Source organism: Ipomoea triloba, chromosome 8 (assembly GCF_003576645.1).
Source record: "Ipomoea triloba cultivar NCNSP0323 chromosome 8, ASM357664v1".
NCBI classification, from domain to species: Eukaryota; Viridiplantae; Streptophyta; class Magnoliopsida; order Solanales; family Convolvulaceae; genus Ipomoea; species Ipomoea triloba.
Genome location: NC_044923.1, coordinates 18,006,959 through 18,025,067, shown reverse-complemented (window position 1 = coordinate 18,025,067; position 18,109 = coordinate 18,006,959). Strand labels below are relative to the sequence as shown.

The following is an 18,109-nucleotide window of genomic DNA, read 5'->3' as shown; positions in this document are numbered from 1 at the left end:
TATGGAAAAACCAAATTCAATAGCAATAATAACCAGCACTTTACCCCTTAAAAAAAGGTAACGATACTTATTGGGACCGTAAACTTTCCCATATATAGAATTATTGAACATATAATACATAATTTTATAAAAACATATCAGTTTGCAATTTGCATTAATCTTACAATGACTATTACATCAGCAATCTGATGCATTAGTGATGCTGTAAATCAAGTGCTTGGTTGGTTACAATTCTTGCTTGGTACCCTTTCCATAGAATTGGGTCTTAACTGTATGGATGGCAAGTTTTTGAAGGTCCAATACCATTCAAATCTGCACAAACTCAAGAAAAGAATACTTCAGCCTATTCTACATATCCAATCTTCCAAGGGTAGTCTTTTGGTAAATAAAGAGCTGGGTTTAGCAGACTTGACTCAAGAAATATGCACACATTTGAACAAGAAGATGGAACTGGGAGTGAAATCCCCGAAAACATTCCTCCAAAAGTAACAATCCATGAACAAGCAGAGAAGCTAAAAGATTCCAAATATGTAGTTACTTTACATGATTTGCAGCAAATTTCTGCATCACCTTTAGTGCTGTCTCATCTTCAGTTTTAAGTGCAAGTAAGTCGTTTATGAAGAACAATGTGTCATCATCTGGAGAAATACCCTTACCAACCATTTCATCCAAAAGTAGATTTGCCTCATGACATTTTTTCTCCCTAACAAATCCTTGCAAAATAACATTATAAGTCACAGTATTTGGTAAGCAATCATTTCTCTCCATTTTCCTTAACAACTCTAAGGCTTCATCTGTTAATCCTTCTCGACAAAGCCCATTTATCATTACAGTGTATGTATTCACATTTAGGCATCGACCTTTAGAGATGAGGTCATTGAATACATCGCGTGCAGCATTAAGCCGCCCTATCTTGCAGAGCCTATCAATTATGATGGCACCATAAACATGAGAACCATTTCTGTTTCTCGTTAATAACTGATGATAGACTGACATCGCCTCTTCAACAAGTCCATTACCACACAAACCATCAAGTAAGACACATGAAGTGTAAAAATTTGGTTTATGTCCAGCAACCAGCATCTCCTGAAAAAGTTTCAGTGCAGCAGAACATCTACCCACCAGAAATAACCCCTGCAACATTATGGTATACGTAACAACATCAGGATGAAGCCCTTTTTGAGGAATTTCACAAAATAGATGCAGGGCCTTATCCATTTCTTTTATTTTACAGTATCCATTAATTAATGTGCTATAGGTCCTAACATCAGGTTGAAGGCCACTTTCTACCATCTGACCAAAAGCTCTCCTGGCTTTATCCATTTCTTTTATTTTACAGTATCCACTAATTAATGTGTTATAGGTCATAACATCAGGTTGAATGCCACTTTCTACCATCCGACCAAAAACTTTTCTCGCTTCATCCATCAGTTCTTGCAAACAGTACCCCTCAATGAGAGTGTTGTACGTGACGACATCAGGATAAATCTTCCTTTGAATCATGATCTGAATAATAGTTTCCGCACTTTCCAACTTCCCCACCTTACAGAGGGCATCCACTAATATATTGAAAATATAGACACCTGGATATACATTATGTAGGACCATATCATTCATTAACTTCGTAACCTCTTTCCATCGGTTAAAATTGCAAAGGCCTTGAATTAGTGAAGTGTATGTGAAGATGTCCGGGGGAACTCCTCTTTCAATCATCTCAGAGAGAAGGCCAAGAGCCTGATCAACAATTCTGTCTTTACATAGAGAATCAATCACAATGTTATAGGCTATAGTATTAGGCTTAGGTCCCTCTTCTTGCATTACTATAAGTAAATCAAGAGCATTCTGTGTATGACCTGCCTTGCAAAGCCCATTTATAACACTACCATAAGTAATTTGATCAACTTTGCACACATTTTCCCTCACCAACTTCTTGAAAAGCCCTACACCCTCCACAATCTTATTATCCAGAAAGAGACCCTTGATCAGAGTGTTGAATGTTACCACATTAAACTCTAATCCACACTTGAACACCACACCAAGTAGACAAAACCCGCAATCTACTCGACTAGAGCGGCAGTACACATCCACCAGAATGTTAATGGTATACACATTGATTGGGATGCCCTTTATGCGCATTTCTTGAAAGAGGGAAACAACTAGGGAATAATGCTTCAATTTCCGAATTTTGCTAAGCAGTTTGTTGAAGTGAAAAACAGAAGGCAAGGGGCGGGTACGAGCCATTTGACGGAATAAATCATTAAAGCTCTTCCTGAATTTGGAAGAAACCGAGGAGTTATTATGATTTGAAGAAGCCGTACCTGCCGCAAAATTGGGCGAAATGGGAGTAGAGCTTGCTGTGGTTATTCTCCTCCAACTCATGTTAGTGAAGAACCAAGACAAATTAGCATTATTTCTCTTTGTTTTCATGAAATGAAAGTTAGGGCTTTGAGGAAAGAAGTTACTGTTTTCATCCAACAGTGAAAGTTAACCTTTCCCTCCTTTCTCCCCATTTTGTAGGTCATATCACCCAAATCACCATGTAATCTCCAGTCCTACAATAGTAGGATACACTGCCAACACTAAAAAAAAAAAAAAAAGAAAAAAAAAACAGCAATTAAAAAAAATTAATTCAATTACCTGTAGGCCAGCTGACTGCGTCGTGACCGGAGTGGGTGGGCGACGTCGCTGCCTCGCCGGTCGGTGCTGGACTGCTGGTTGCTACTACAGTCTGTGAGTTTGTGACGTTGACTAGGGCTTGGGAGAGCCGGAGAGGTCGGCGACTCTGAGTCTTTAGGGAATTGGCAGAAGAGAATTAGGGAATAGGGATTTATGGCAGGAGAGCAGGGTGTGCAATCGGAACGATTAATCGAACCCTATTGCTTCCACCAGAATGTTAATGGTACACACACTGATTGGGATGCCATTAATGCGCATTTCTTGAAAGAGGGAAACAACTACGGAATAATGCTTCAATTTCAGAATTCTACTAAGCAGTTTGTTGAACTGACTAACAGAAGGCAAGGGGCAGGTATGAGCCATTTGACGGAATAAATTCAGGGCATCGTCTAAATCATTAAAGCTGTTTCTGAATTTGGATTGATTCGGAGAAACGGAGCTATTATTATTTAAAGAAACCGTTTGTGGGCCAGAAGGAAACGCAAGCAGTGAGGGCTCAGAAGAAACCGTACCTGACTCCACCTCCGCCGCAAAAATGGGCGAAATAGGAGTAGAGCTTGCTGTCCTTATTCTCCTCCAACTCATGTTAGTGAAGAACGTAGACAAAGCATTTCTCTTTGTTTTCATTTTCAAGACTGCAATGGAAGCTGAGGGGCTTTGAGGTCCTAGACATACAAAAGTTAGAAATCCACAATTAGACTTCATGTACTGATGTAAAGCTACTAACAAATAAAATGTTGAAAACTAGGTTAGGTATTGCAAATTGCAATAATAGAAACAGCAAATTAGTGAATGAAAAGGAGGAAATTCCAAATTGCCTGGACATTAGTAATCATCTACGGAAATTGAAGCTGCCGCGCTACTGGAAATTTGTCGCAGCTCAGAAATCGACGCTGCCACTAAGAATTTGCGACGAAATTCTTCGGTGAGAATAAAAGTGATGCCTCCCTCTTCAGAATCGCCCTCTATTCATATAATTTTCAGATACAATGATTAACAAATTCCTCTCCTCAACGTATGCATAACAAATCTGTTGAATTTACTCAAGAAACTCTGCGAACTCCATAGAACTTTGCTCAGGAAGAATTCTCCTGTCTTCTCGCTACCTGACACTTTTTAGGTCAATCACTGAAATGGATAACTTTCGTAATTACAAAAATAGGAAGCTTTCTAAAAATAGATAATTTTAGAAAAAAATTATTTGGAGCGTGTTTTTTGTCAAAAATACTTCCTTTTTTTTTTTTTTTGGTTAAAATATAAGAAATGCGACGTTTCTCGTATAAATATAAGAAAGAACGATGGTTGAGAAATGTATGTGGGCATATGTTTTTCGTATTTATACAATAAACGCATGTGGAGACATGCATTTCTAGTATTTTAGCAAAAAAAAAAAATTATATTGAATTTTTGAGAAACTCATTGTCTTCTAAAAAAAAATGCATGTTCAAAATAAATTTTTTCCAATATTATACATTTTTAAAAAGCTTCCTATTTTTGTCATTGTCTTTTCTTTCTTTTCGATTTAAGTTATTTACCCCACTTTTTATGTAGAGTTATTGTGAGCATAAATATAATATAAACATAAATGTGCAGTCCAACTATCAGCTTAGGCTTTTAGTTGGATGGAGCACATGATTCAATTTGGTATCAGAACTATGGTCCACGTGTTGCTTGGAGCCCATCAAAGTCGGCCCGCACACAAAAGACTATGGTCCACGTGTTGCTTGGGGCGTGTGAGCATAAATGTGCAGTCCAACTATCAGCTTAGGCTTTTAGTTGGATGGAGCACATGATTCAATTGTTATAAACGGATTAATCTGCTTAAAGAATAAATAATTTAAGCTAATAAAATGATTATGGAAGTATTATTGAATAATATTAAATCAAATAATGGCCAATACAATTTATTAACTAAAACTAACTCAATAACAATAAAAATATTAAAAATAAAAAACAAAGCTAATTATTAAAATGAATAAAATATAAACATCAATTTAATCAAAAATTGTAAATAAATTATAAAAAAAAATTCATTTACATTTAAATTAATAACAAAAATAATGCTCATTACAGTACAACCAGATCGTGAGAAAAGGGAAAAGGAGTTTTTTCTTTTTTTTTTTTTGAAAACCAACAAAACCACATATATTAAACCTCAGCAAAATCCAAACAAGCAATACAAGAAACAAAACGAGGGATATAGTCAAAATAATCCCCCACACCTATACACGAATCATCCAAAGATTTCTTCACTATAGTATGTGCAAGCATATTTGCTTCCCTCTTTACAAACTGAATAGAAACCAAATCTAACTGATTTAAAAGAAGTCTAATATCTTCAATAAGTAAACCAAAAGGACCACCGCTTCGACCGCCACTCACCGCGTTCGTAACGACCTGAGCATCAGTCTCTATAATAACCCGGCTCCAACCCTTCCGCTTANCTTCGCTATAGTATGTGCAAGCATATTTGCTTCCCTCTTTACAAACTGAATAGAAACCAAATCTAACTGATTTAAAAGAAGTCTAATATCTTCAATAAGTAAACCAAAAGGACCACCGCTTCGACCGCCACTCACCGCGTTCGTAACGACCTGAGCATCAGTCTCTATAATAACCCGGCTCCAACCCTTCCGCTTAACCCAACTCAAAACCTCCCGTATTCCAACTGCCTCTGCTTCACGAACCGAGAACATACCATCTTCGACTTTCCATCCTGCTTCACGAACCGAGAACATACCATCTTCGACTTTCCATCCCATTCCCCGAACCGAGAACATACCATCTTCGACTTTCCATCCCATTCCCCTAACTACTCCGCCCTCTCCTCTCACAACCCAACCAAACCCCATTCTATGACCGCCCTCTCCTCTCACAACCCAACCAAACCCCATTCTATGATTAACACAATCCATTGCAACATCAACATTTATCTTCAAAAAGCCATGCATGGGAGACTGCCAGCGTGTAGTATGTATCAGTCTGTGTGGAGAAGTACTTAGAGTGGAAGTGTTCACCTTAATCTTGAGCCAATCATTATAGTAATGCAAAGCAGCTGCCACCATAAGTTTAGGAGTCATGCATTGTTGACTAAACACCATCCTGTTACGATTATCCCATGCTGCCCAACAAATTAAAATAAATTTAATAATCAAGTCTTTATGCAAAGATGACCAAATATCCTTAATCCAAGTATCAAGACAATCCACATAATCCATCCGCCAATTCACATGTAATTCACGCCAACATTCATGCATAAAACTGCAATTAGCAAAAAGATGAATCGTGGACTCCGGTGCCAAGCCACACATAGGACAAATCAGATCACAAGGCACTCGTTGATAGCCAACAAATCTTTAGTAGGCAACTTATTAGAACACAAAGCCCAAAAAAAAACACTTTATCTTTGGAGGTAACTCCCACTCCCACATCCCACCCCAACACACCTCATCCACCACACTCAACCTCCCTGTTAATAACATGTATGCACTTTTCACAGAATACTCCCCCGACACGTCCTCCCCCCAAAACCAAGAATCCCCCACCGGTCTATATGAAGTAGGCAAGCTCATTATTAGGTGAGCATCCCTAGCATTAAAAATGTCCCTCACCACCTCACCATCCCATCTCAAAGTGTTTGGAACAAAAAAGAGAGTTAATTAAAGGATTACCCAAATAGTCCATCGCCGGAGTAGATATGTAAGGATTAGAAGAATCTGGTAACCATGGCACTCCCCAAACCCGAGCCATATTTCCATCCCCTACACACACTCGGGAACCCTCCCGAATCATAGATTGAGACTCCCTCACGCTAGACCAAACAAAAGAAGGATTAGAACCCAAACTAGCTTCAAGAAACGAGCAATTAGGGAAATACCGAGCTTTAAACACCCGGGTAACCAAAGCAGCCGGATTAGAAAAAAGTTTCCACCCTTGTTTCCCTAACATAGCGAGGTTCATCTCTCTTACCAATCTAAAACCCATACCCCCAAATTTCTTTGGTCTACACAGCGCACCCCAAGTACTCCACCTTATCCCCGAACTCCCTCTTTGCTCACAACCCCACCAAAAAGAGTTCATTAAACGCTCAAGCTCACTAGAAAGAGTTTTTGGAAGAAGAAACACATTCATAGCATAATTCGGAATACTCTGAAGAACTGTTTTTAACAGAACCTCTCTACCCCCCCTAGACAAAAAACGATTCCCCCAATGGTTAATCCGAGCTCTTACCTTTTCCTTAATAAAGCCCAACACCTCTCTCTTCCCACGACCAACTAAACCCGGCAAACCAAGATATCGTCCCCTCCCCTACTGTACATGCACACCCAAGACCTCACATACAGCCTCCTTATCCTCCCTACTCACCTGTCTCCCAAAAACAATTGAAGTTTTGTCATAATTCACTCGCTGACCGCTAGCTTGCCCACACTCCCTTAACACCTCACGAATAAGACCCGCTTCTAAATTATTTGCCCGAAAGAAGAATAGACAATCGTCAGCAAAGAATAAATGGGAAATGGACGGAGCATTCCTAGTAATACGAACCCCATGTAATGCACCCTCACTCTCCTGAACCCGTAACATAGCACTCAAGCTTTCAGCAAGGAGAATAAAAAGACAAGGGGAAAGAGGGTCACCTTGACGGAGACCCCTAGTAGGAGTAATAGGACCCCACTCCCTACCATTCACCAACACATTATATTTGACCGTACACACACACTCCTTCATCAAACTGACCCACCTCTCACTGAACCCCAATCTCAACAAAACAGCTCCTAAAAAACCCCACTCCACCCGGTCGTAAGCTTTGCTCATATCAACTTTTAAAGCTACAGACCCACCCCCAGTACCCTGACCCCTATTCAGAGCATGACTAGACTCGTAAGCTATCATTATATTATCAATAATTGAACGACCCGGAATAAAAGCACTCTGAGCAGTGGAAACAATTGAGTCAAGCAAAACCCGAAGACGCATAGACAAGACTTTCCCTAACATACGATATAAGACATTGCATAAAGATATAGGCCGAAAGTCAGACATTAACTGTGGGTTTTTAATTTTTGGGATCAAGGCTATATGGGTATCATTGACAGTTGCAGGTAAACAACCAGAAAGCAGAAAAGACTGACAAAAAGAGAGTACCTCATTACCCAAAACAGGCCAGTGAATCTGGAAAAAAGCCGGAGAAAAACCATCCGGACCTGGAGATTTATCAGGATGCATGGCAAATACTGCGGCCCGGACCTCCTCATGGGAAAAATCCCGCAACAGCATCTCATTCTGCTCACTCGACACCTTCCTCTCCAAACATTCTAACACAGGACCACCACTTCCCTCCTTCGCCGTGTACAAACCAGTAAAATAGCTTAAAACCACTGCCCCCATACCCTCCTCATCCGAAATTAAATTCCCCTCAACATCCCTCACTCCCCGTATATAATTACGCCTTCGACGCCCATTCACAGAATTGTGAAAAAATCTACTATTCACATCACCCCCCGTATACCACCTCTCGTTCGCTCGTTGACGCCAACCATCACTTTGGACTTTCAATAACGTAAAATACCGACGCTGCATCACGATAAAATCATGACCATTCCCGCCACCCCGCACTGCCCGAAGCCGACTCATCTCCTGACGACAAGAAATAATTTCCGCCGCCATACCCTTAAACGTCCGCCTCCCCCATCTCCATGCAGCTTCTTTACAGCAATATAATTTATGCACAATATCACAGCCATTCATCCCCTCCCATGTATCATTCACTGCCCTACGACATTCATCATAGTAATCCCAAGCATTCTCATACCTCACCTTATTTCTACCCACCCTCCTTCTTGCAGACGCCAATTTTAATAAAATTGGCATATGGTCAGAACAGCTTCCTTCAAGAGACCAAGCCCGGGCATCACCAAACAAATCCCGCCAATCCCCCGTAACCAAAATACGATCTAGCTTCTCTTGAACCCACCTCTCCGTCCCCCAGCCTCTTTCCCACGTGAACTGAAACCCTTCAAACCCGAAGTCGCCTCTTTCCCACGTGAACTGAAACCCTTCAAACCCGAAGTCAGTAAGACCACTCTCACTCACTGCCTCCCGGAACCCTCGTAACAGCCACTCAGGATGATGAACCCTGCCCACCTTCTCCCAATCCCATAATAAATCGTTGAAATCCCCCATTAAAACCCAAGGAATACTGTAAAGAGTAGACAAGTACCTTAATAAATCCCAAGAGTAATGTCTTCGGTGCCTCTCCGGGCTGCCGTAGTAACCAGTGAAACGCCACCGCGGAGTAGACCCCCCCGGAAGACACCAACGTATCAATGTAGTGGTTCGAATAACCCACCACCTCCACATCCAAACCACCATTCCACAGCAATGCTAAACCTCCACTTCGCCCTTGAGCACTCACAACAAAACAATTCTCATACTTTAATTGAACCCGAACTCTCTCCATACGGTCAGAACTACTTAAAGTTTCAAAAAGAAATAACATGTCAGGTTTATGATGATGCACAAAACCTAAAAGAAATAACATGTCAGGTTTATGATGATGCACAAAACCTAACAGTACATGAATGTCAGGTTTATGATGATGCACAAAACCTAACAGTACATGAACTGCCAGAGGGTTACCCAACCCTCGACAGTTCCAACTTAGGCAACTCATTGGGCCGGGTGGGCCTGGGAACCAGGACCCACCTCATCAGTAATATTCAATAACTGACCATCAACTATCATTAAACTAAACCCATCCTCATACGCCTCACGAACCCCATCAGAAGGCCACATTCTCCTTCTCTTTTGTTCTACAACCACGACACCCTCACAATCACTATCAGCATTAACACCCTCAACATTAACACCCTCATTAGTACCCCCATAATTACCCCCTAAATGATCACCTCCATCATTTGAAAAACCAGTAACCCCTTTACCCGACAATAAATGCCGAGTTAAGTCACCATTACTGCTAGTCGTTACCAAACCCCCAACTGGCGACTCTGGTGGAGAATCGACCGTTGACGGGTCCAGCACCAACCACCGGTTAGACGAAACAGGCGGCGGCTTCTTCCCACCAGCACGCAACCAAGGTCCAAACGACTTCTCCTTCCCTACCACCGGCGTCGCAAAAGCTACCGGACAGAACCTATCGCTGTGATCGATCACACCACAGTGAAAACAGAATGATGGTAGCCTCTCGTAGCGAAAGTCCACCCAGAACCATTCCCCCCCTGGTTTCTTCATCCTTATCCTAACACGCAAAGGTTTCTGGATATTTAACTTAACCCTCACCCTCATAAACGTCTTCTTAGCAGTCAAAATTTCGAGGATCCGCTGATTGGAACCTACCAACCGAATCTCCAACAACTCTCGCCACCTTCTCAGACATGAAACCCGAAGGTAGACTATGTACCTGAAGCCAGAACGATGCCTCATTCAACTCCAACTCCGCCAGATTTTCACCTTGCTCAATTCGCCGCATCACAACCAGGTTCTGATCAAAAGTCCACGGACCATCCTCCAGCACACGAACTACATCCCCTTCATGGAAAAAACGAAACAGGAACCTCCCAGTACCAAACTCAGTGATATGAACACCCTTCACTGGTTTCCATGCTTTCGCCATCACATCATGAAAAATAACAAACTTGACGCTCCGATCAGTCACCACTCTTCCAACAAGAGTAAAACGGTAATCGACCTGCGGCTGTTCCTCCTCCTCAATCTCCACAACCACTCCCTCATCGTCACCATCCAATGTTAGTGCCTCACACGCCTGTGCTAAATTACTCGACCCTCTGGCCTCCATGGCAATCGCAAACCAGAAACGAAAAGAAAACCAAAAGACCGGAAACCAAAACCCTAGTCGGAAAAAAACACTCCACGAGAGAAAATAACGGGAGAGAGAAAAAGTTATAAATCGGAAAAAAAAACTAACTGGTTTTAAGGGAAAAGGAGTTAGAGGATGCAAGAAACAAGTCATCCACTAAATTGGTGGGAGGTAGGAAACCAATTAACCTTTAAAAAAGTAAAGATTCATTGTAAATGTTGATCATGGTATTTCCTTTCATTTTAATTTATGAAATTCTTGTACTGGGATATAAGGAGGGGTGAAAGTTCGTAGAAAAATGCTTGAGGTTCGACAAATCTCGAGTCTTAACAAAAATGGTTGATACCCTACCTTAACCAAACTCAACAAAAAAATAAAATAAAATTATCGTACCATAAGGGTGTGGGGGTCAGACCTTACCTATCCAATGGAAGTAGTTGTCCCTTGGCTACAGACTCACTTTTACGCACAACTCTAACAAAACCATAGGGTTCGACCTTACGAAACCCAACTAGTATTGGATCATTCACTAAAAAACACTCGGAGATTTACTTGGTTGGATCAATGTCGCACATGTACCAAGTCCAAAGTCATGACAATTTAAGTTAGAATTCGATGATTTGCCCGGGTGTAAACTATCAAAGGTTTGAAAAGAAAATCGAAGAGGTAGGGGAGTGGGATTAGACGTTGCCCATGTCCCAGGCTCGGACTCTTGACTTTATGCACACAATAATAAATAAGAAAAAAAAAAGTAAACATAAAATAAAAAAAAAATCACTATTGTTACTCCCTAGTTGATTTCATTGTGCTCGCAACTTAGGAGTAGGGTTAGTGTCGTGATAATTTAATAAGTTAGATCTAACCTGAAACACTTTTAATATAACCCGTCAAGACGATTAAGACAGTCAAATAGTAAAGGCCAAGACCTTAGTAGGAGTATGTGAAACAATTACACTAGGACTTAGAGCCCAACAATTGCACTAGGACTTATAGCCAATACACTTATTAGAACACCAACTTGTTAAGGAGCAACAATTATAGAGGGTAGTGCACTTACAAAGGAGAGGCACAATTATTAAATGACCATTGTACTTATTAGTGTAACTATTATATTTTGTAGCTATGGTCCAGTATAAAAGTCATTCCCTTGTGACAGGCGGGGGATACTCAATCTTGTACTCAAAACGATTAAGCAATGTTTTCCGGTAACATTCTTACCATAAAAATAATAAGAAGTAACATAATAAAATTGCATATATCATTAATACTTTAAGTCATATATATAACATAAATGTATTACTTTCTAACAAAACTTTAATAGACAATTTACAGGAAATAAAGTAATAACATAGCAACATTCAAATATAATCAATATTTTATACCCTATATATAAAAAACTTTGTAGCAAAGCACTTTATAACAAAACTGTAATAGACAATTTACAAAAAATAAAGTAATAACATAATAGAAAAACAGATATAATCAATACTTTAAATCTTATATATAATACTTTATAGCATAAATATAATGCTCATTTTGTAGGGAAACCATCAATACCTCAAGCTTATATATACTGAATAATATACTTTGTAATATAAATTAGTACTTTATAAGAAAACTATAAAGTGTCATTACATAGCAGAATTGCAGATGTAATCAATATTCTTAACTTAAATATAATATTTTATAAAATAAATGTAAATATTTTATAGCAATACTGTAATAAACAGTTTGCATATACTAAATCTATATACTATAAGATCCAAATTCTCATGACTGAACGCGTCTTACGGGTAGAGACACGTGAGTCGGTCACACAAGAGAACTTGCCATGTTATAATAATAGATGATTAAAAGATTAAAAGTAAGCCAAAGACATTGTGATTTAGTTGCACCTCACATGGGGATGAATTCGAGTTTCAGTGGAGACGTTATTGACTCTTTGTGCTTCATTTGGTCGAAAAAGTAGCTACGAACAGATACTACATTGTAACAAAGTCAATAGTACTAAAAAAAAAAAAGAGTAAAATTTGCTCCCAAAAAACTACATTTATTTATCATTTCTCTATGATCTAATTTTCAGTTTACATAATTAGGGTCAACCCTAGGCCCTAGCTGCTGATAATTTACATAATCAATTTCATTCAGTCTCACACAACATAACATCTGCTCTGGCAATTCTTCAGATTTGTTACCCTGTTTCATTCCATTCACAACACCAGAAGCTTTGATCAGCAACAATGGCAGAAGCAATGGTTTCAATTGCAAAGAATGAACATAAAAGCTAAGCTTGCCTGAATTGTGAGCCCAAAATCCAAGATGCAAAGCTTTAGCCTATCTAAGAATGCTTCAAATCCCTTCCTAGAGATGTAACTGAATCTGTGCATATCTAAATCGATCTCGAAATAGTTCTCTCCCTGCACCAAAAAAATGATCAAATTCAACACTCTCTAATGAGAATCGAATCAGTCACTCTCACGCCTTCATGATGTAATGGTATAAACCCTAAATCTTCTCCCAAATACTGCTTACTGAACCTGTGCAGGCAATCAGGTTTACTCCAAGCAGGGTTGTGAATAATATCGTGAGTAGAGATTATGGAATCAATCGGGTTGGTTACTTTAAAACTTGGTTTTACATGAAACGAGATTTGGATATGACTTACTGTGTAGAACTCGTGCTGAGGCCGCGAAAGGACAGGCTTTTCATTGTAGGCATGCATGAGCTTCCTCTCGGCTGCACTCAACGGCAGATGTTCCACGTTCGCTACACGACCTAATATCTTCAACCGTTCCCGAAAGGGCACAGTATTGTCAACAGGAAACGCCTTTACCTTTTCCGTGTCGTTCTCAATTAGGCGCTGTTGTTTCAAATAGCAAAAAGAAAAGAGCACACCATGTAAGTGCAGTAACAGCTGAAAGCCGCATAGAAATCACCATCATAGATATAAAATTAGGTTTGCCACAAAATACGATGCTAAGTAATAGAACTAAAGTATAGCTCAAACTTACTCTTATACTCTCTTGAAAATGGGACGGAAGTTCTTTAGCATAAGTTTCGGAAAGCTTGAAATACAACACGAAACTGATTCCTTCGCCATCAGTTTCGTTTTGAAAAATTGTGGCTGGATACAGCGGTACCTATTAAACGAAAATATTGTCCGAGTAGGAAAGCTTAAAATATCTGAAGGGAATAGATAATCTTCGGTGTGTTATTGTCCTTAATATTAAATTTATGAAAAGACAGCCCAGAAAATCATCGTGATACCTGAATATTCACGACAAGAATAGGCGGAAGCATCCCAGAAGATTCTATAACCGGAAGTTCCACAAGCTGAGATATATGATTTATTTTCCTAGGACATAAAAATACATCAACACCAAAGGGGTAATACGCTGCGTTTTTGGGAGCAAAATCCTTCTTTTTATCCCTGCAAACAGAAAATAGATAAAATGTCAAAAATGGAATTGCAAAGCAAGACAAGCATAAATGGTATTACTAGGGAGCGGAGAAGGGTGCAGATTGCTTACCGAAAATAGTTCTCCGCTCGAACTTTGAAAGTAGCTGCTTCAATGCGTGACCAGCTGTCTGACACTCGTTTTTCTAAGGGACAAAATGGTACTTGGGAGCCAGCTATTGGTCTTTGCAGAAGTGACTTCGATGAAACTGCACCATACAATAAATATCATCGGTTCAATTTTCGTTCTCTAATCATTTCAGTAACAGAGGTAAGTAAGTCGGAGTTTCAAATCATAAGCCTCCAAAAGAGAGTAAAATAATCAGTTTTTTGTGCTCAATTGTCAACAAGCATGTTAGGAATTAATGGCATTGTAAATAGTCAAATACTAAAATAATACATTTCGTTTTTAATCAACTGTTAAAACTCCTTATCATATTGAGTGTCTTAATACTCAACTGATTAGCAAGTGGGGCTACCTTTATATGATGCAAATTAAGATATTTTGAACTAAAGCAATGAGTAAAAAAAAAAAAAACAAATCTGAGTTTATTATTAACTCACGTAAAATTGCATTAGAATTTCCTTCTTTCCATTTGAAGGACAGTTTTAACGCATTCTTTTTCCTTGAATTTGGAGGGCTGGAGCTGAAGGATCTTCTCTTCTCGACATGAGGGATAGCAGATGCAAGACAGGGCAAACAGTTGTTTGGGAGAATTCCACAATTGTTTAACAAATCTTCATCCCTGCCACTGCATTCATCTATGCAGGGAGATATTTCATCAAGGAACACCGGCTTCACCTCAGAATCTTTCGGTGAATACTCGGGTTTGTGCGCATGTTCGGCTTCAGAGCCGCTGAGAGAGTGAACATCTGTTCAAGTTCTCACATGATAAGTAACATCCTTCAAACTATGTTTGGGGTGGTGTTAGGATAAAACGCTTACCACTAAGCCAAAAGCTATAGCTCGTAGCTAAAGCACATCTTTATTTCTTTATATCGCCACATTTTCAAGAGGCAAGGTGCTGGACTTGGCCCTTCATGCCTCTGTCCAACAATCCCCTAGCCACCTAGTGTTAAACTTAGCCCTTCAGGCCTCCACCCAACAATCCCCTAGCCACCTAGTGTTAAACTTAGCCCTTCAGGCTCCGCCCAACAATTCCCTAGCCACCTAGTGTTAAACTTAGCCCTTCAGGCCTCTGCCCAACAATCCCCTAGTCATGTAGTGCTGGACTGGCCCTTAAGGACTCCGTCCAACAATCCCCTTAGCCATGTAGTGCTGGATTTGGTCCTTCAGGCCTCCGTCCAACAATCCCCTTAGCCAGATTTGGTCCTTCAGGCCTCCGTCCAACAATCCCCTTAGCCACCCCTAGTGCTGGAGGCCTCCGTCCAACAATCCCCTTAGCCACCCCTAGTGCTGGGCATGTAGTGTTGGACTTGGCCCTTCAGGCCTCCGTCCAACAATCCCCTTAGCCATGTAGTGCTAGATTTGGTCCTTCAGGCCTCCGTCCAACAATCCCCTTAGCCAGATTTGGTCCTTCAGGCCTCCGTCCAACAATCCCCTTAGCCACCCCTAGTGCTGGAGGCCTCCGTCCAACAATCCCCTTAGCCACCCCTAGTGCTGGGCATGTAGTGTTGGACTTGGCCCTTCAGGCCTCCGTCCAACAATCCCCTTAGCCACCTAGCACTGGACTTGGCCCTTCAGGCCTCCGTCCAACAATCCCTACCCACCTGGTCCTGGACTTGGCCCTTCACTGGCCTCCGCCCAACAAGTGGGAGGGTAAAACTAGAGGATCAATACTTGTGTGTATCTCGAAAAACATACCATCAGTTACACTCTGGAATTCTTCATCACTGCAGTCAGATTCAAACACTGCAGCAGAATCAAACCATGTCTCCTCAGCACTTCCTGATATCAGCATCATCACATACAACAAGGGGCTTAGTTGGGAACCCAGCATTATTCATCTTTCAGGTGCAGACTAACACAACAAATACACAAACAAATGATTGCTGCAATTGGAGAATAACATAGTTCCAGAAACAGTTAGTACTAAAGGACCACTGTGAAGGTCCATCAAGTGATCTTCTCAAGTACTGTAGTTTATTAACAAGATCCCATCTAGGCAAGAATTCAAGGAATTAAGGCAAAAAGTATACAAATTCCTTGGTTCTTTTACTTTAACCCCACATTATTAGCATAAATGTTCTTATAATATTCAGAAGTGGAAACTTTTTATCCAAACACATCTCATCAATAATGCAGCTCAGCTCTCTAACCTTTCAACTTTTTCAATTCTCTTCCACAACCCTTAAACTCAGCTAAAAACATCCCAAAGAAAAGCAAATAAACCTCAAAAAAACACAAATTTTGTTTTCTTAACTTCACTAATGCTTGGATCAAACACATTTACAAGAACACTACACACATAATATACATAAACAAAACACAAACCATGGATTATAGGATTGGTGAAAGATGGATTCTTGTCAGCTTTATCCAATGATGGATCAGAAGAATGAAAAGAGACCCTCTTCTTGATACCAGATTTCCTTCTCTTCCCACATTTCTTCTTTTTCTCACCTCCAAATCTACCCGGCCTTGACATGCATCCCCCCATCTCCCAACCCACCCACCCACCCCCAATTTCAGACTCACTAAACAAATGGGTAAATATAGTTTTTGAAGAAAACCCCAAAATTCAAAAATATAAGAATCCCAGGAGAAAGAGCTGATCAAGCCCTTCTCCTCCTCGTGGAAACAGAAAGATAAAAATCGAATCTTTAGAAGGAAACGTGAAAGGGAAGAGAACCCATTTATATATAATAAGAAAGAAACTACAATAATATGTGTAATCTACTTTTGTGATTTTCTGAGCTAAGTTCGATGGAAACAAGCACTCTACATTTCTGGGAAACAGAGGAGAAAGTCAATTATATAAATAAACAATGGGAATTGAGATTTCAGAAATAAATAAAACTGATAATTGTTTTTTTTTTTCTTATAAAAATATTAACAATTTTTTTTTTTAATGAAATAGAAAGCGTAATGATGATGCAGCTCGGCCTATATGGAAGAAGACGCAAATCGGTGACGGCAGTTGGGGGTATCTGTTCCGGTGAACGATGTGGGCCCACTCCCGCTGCCACGTGGCGGATGCTTACAACACCAAGACGCAAGAAAATATTGAGTCCTATGATCCTATCTATTTACCAAACATTTCCAAATTAGAACCTAATTTTAATATTTCAAAAAAGAACCTAGTTTTAACTTTTAATTCTTATATTTATCAAACAAGAAACTTCTTGACGTAATAATCTTTTTTTTTTAATACCTTGACGTGATAATCTATAATTACTTTATAATTTTTTCGTGTGTTTTATCAAAATATTATTTTATGAAATAAGTGGTATAAATATAAATTCTATTGTTTTCATTTTTTTTTTTAATGTGACCACCGGGTACTAGAGCAAACTCAATAGACATAAGGGGTGTTTGGTAAATAGTTGTTAGTTGTTAGCGGTTAGCTTTTAGTTGATTGAGTTAATGAGTTTGTTAGCTTTAACTAATTGTAGAAAAATGTTTGGTAAATTAGATGTTAGTTGATAGCTGATTACAGATAAAATGATTTATTTTTAAAAAAGTTGATCGAAAAAATTGTTTTGAGTAGCTTTTTAAATAGTTAATTGTGGTCAAATAAGTCAAAATTGACATATAAGCTAACTATATTACCAAACATGGCCATAATTTTTTGTGAATTTTTTGTTGGGACAATTGGGAGAGAGACCGGATAGAGAAAATGGGAGAAATAGAAAAGAGGAAAAAAAACGATTCTGACAAAAAATGGATCATTTTACGTGCCATGCTGGGCACGACAGTGCGCGAAATGCGCATCATTTGCCCCTTGACTAGTGCCCACAAAAAATTTAGAATTGCAAGAGAAAAAAAATTTATGAAAATTTCACCCCTCAATGCAAAAACTCTATCTTAATATTTTCTTCTGTAAAAACTCCACAAAAAAATCACTAATGTGAATGCTCTTTTTTTAAAAAAAAAAATCACTAATATGAATGTTCTTAGTTGTTAGATCAGCATCCATTCGAAAATGTTATTTTTCACAAGCGTATTTTCTGATAAG

At 39.5% G+C, this 18,109-nt stretch overlaps 2 protein-coding genes across 5 annotated transcripts; both read right to left on the bottom strand.

Moving 5' to 3' along the window:
* Positions 1-70: 70 nt before the first annotated feature.
* On the bottom strand, positions 71-3,790 carry LOC116027826 (pentatricopeptide repeat-containing protein At1g62914, mitochondrial-like). 3 transcript variants are annotated; one of them, XM_031269585.1, is made up of 3 exons: positions 3,495-3,790; positions 2,893-3,341; positions 71-2,094 (listed from the first exon to the last, which is right to left on the bottom strand). In XM_031269585.1, the coding sequence occupies exons 2-3, from the start codon at positions 3,301-3,303 to the stop codon at positions 535-537; spliced, it is 1,971 nt and encodes a 656-aa protein (XP_031125445.1). In that variant the 5' UTR covers positions 3,304-3,341; positions 3,495-3,790; the 3' UTR covers positions 71-534. The 3 variants fall into 3 exon arrangements, with proteins under 3 accessions (XP_031125445.1, XP_031125447.1, XP_031125446.1); XM_031269587.1 differs by lacking the exon at positions 3,495-3,790 and adding an exon at positions 2,638-2,788 and having other exon boundaries at positions 71-2,552; positions 3,189-3,341; XM_031269586.1 differs by lacking the exon at positions 3,495-3,790 and having other exon boundaries at positions 71-2,552; positions 2,638-3,028.
* Positions 3,791-12,500: 8,710 nt separating this feature from the next.
* LOC116026630 lies at positions 12,501-16,582 on the bottom strand. 2 transcript variants are annotated; one of them, XM_031267960.1, is made up of 9 exons: positions 16,426-16,582; positions 15,796-15,879; positions 14,535-14,843; positions 14,044-14,179; positions 13,781-13,943; positions 13,525-13,653; positions 13,179-13,373; positions 12,808-12,930; positions 12,501-12,709 (listed from the first exon to the last, which is right to left on the bottom strand). In XM_031267960.1, exons 1-9 carry the CDS (start codon positions 16,577-16,579, stop codon positions 12,593-12,595), a joined length of 1,410 nt encoding a protein of 469 aa, XP_031123820.1. In that variant the 5' UTR covers positions 16,580-16,582; the 3' UTR covers positions 12,501-12,592. The 2 variants fall into 2 exon arrangements, with proteins under 2 accessions (XP_031123820.1, XP_031123821.1); XM_031267961.1 differs by having other exon boundaries at positions 15,796-15,952; positions 16,426-16,559.
* Between the last annotated feature and the right edge of the window lie 1,527 nt (positions 16,583-18,109).

Excerpts from the sequence above, each read along its gene's own strand:
- LOC116027826 (XM_031269585.1), bottom strand. The coding sequence starts at position 3,303 with ATGAAAACAAAGAGAAATGCTTTGTCTACGTTCTTCACTAACATGAGT. Across the intron at positions 2,095-2,892 it reads TCAGTGTGTGTACCATTAAC|ATTCTGGTGGATGTGTACTG; the intron begins ATTCTGGTGGAA and ends TATACCATTAAC.
- LOC116026630 (XM_031267960.1), bottom strand. The coding sequence starts at position 16,579 with ATGTCAAGGCCGGGTAGATTTGGAGGTGAGAAAAAGAAGAAATGTGGG. Across the intron at positions 14,844-15,795 it reads ATTCCAGAGTGTAACTGATG|ATGTTCACTCTCTCAGCGGC; the intron begins GTATGTTTTTCG and ends GAACTTGAACAG. Across the intron at positions 13,654-13,780 it reads TTCTTGTCGTGAATATTCAG|GTACCGCTGTATCCAGCCAC; the intron begins GTATCACGATGA and ends TTCGTTTAATAG.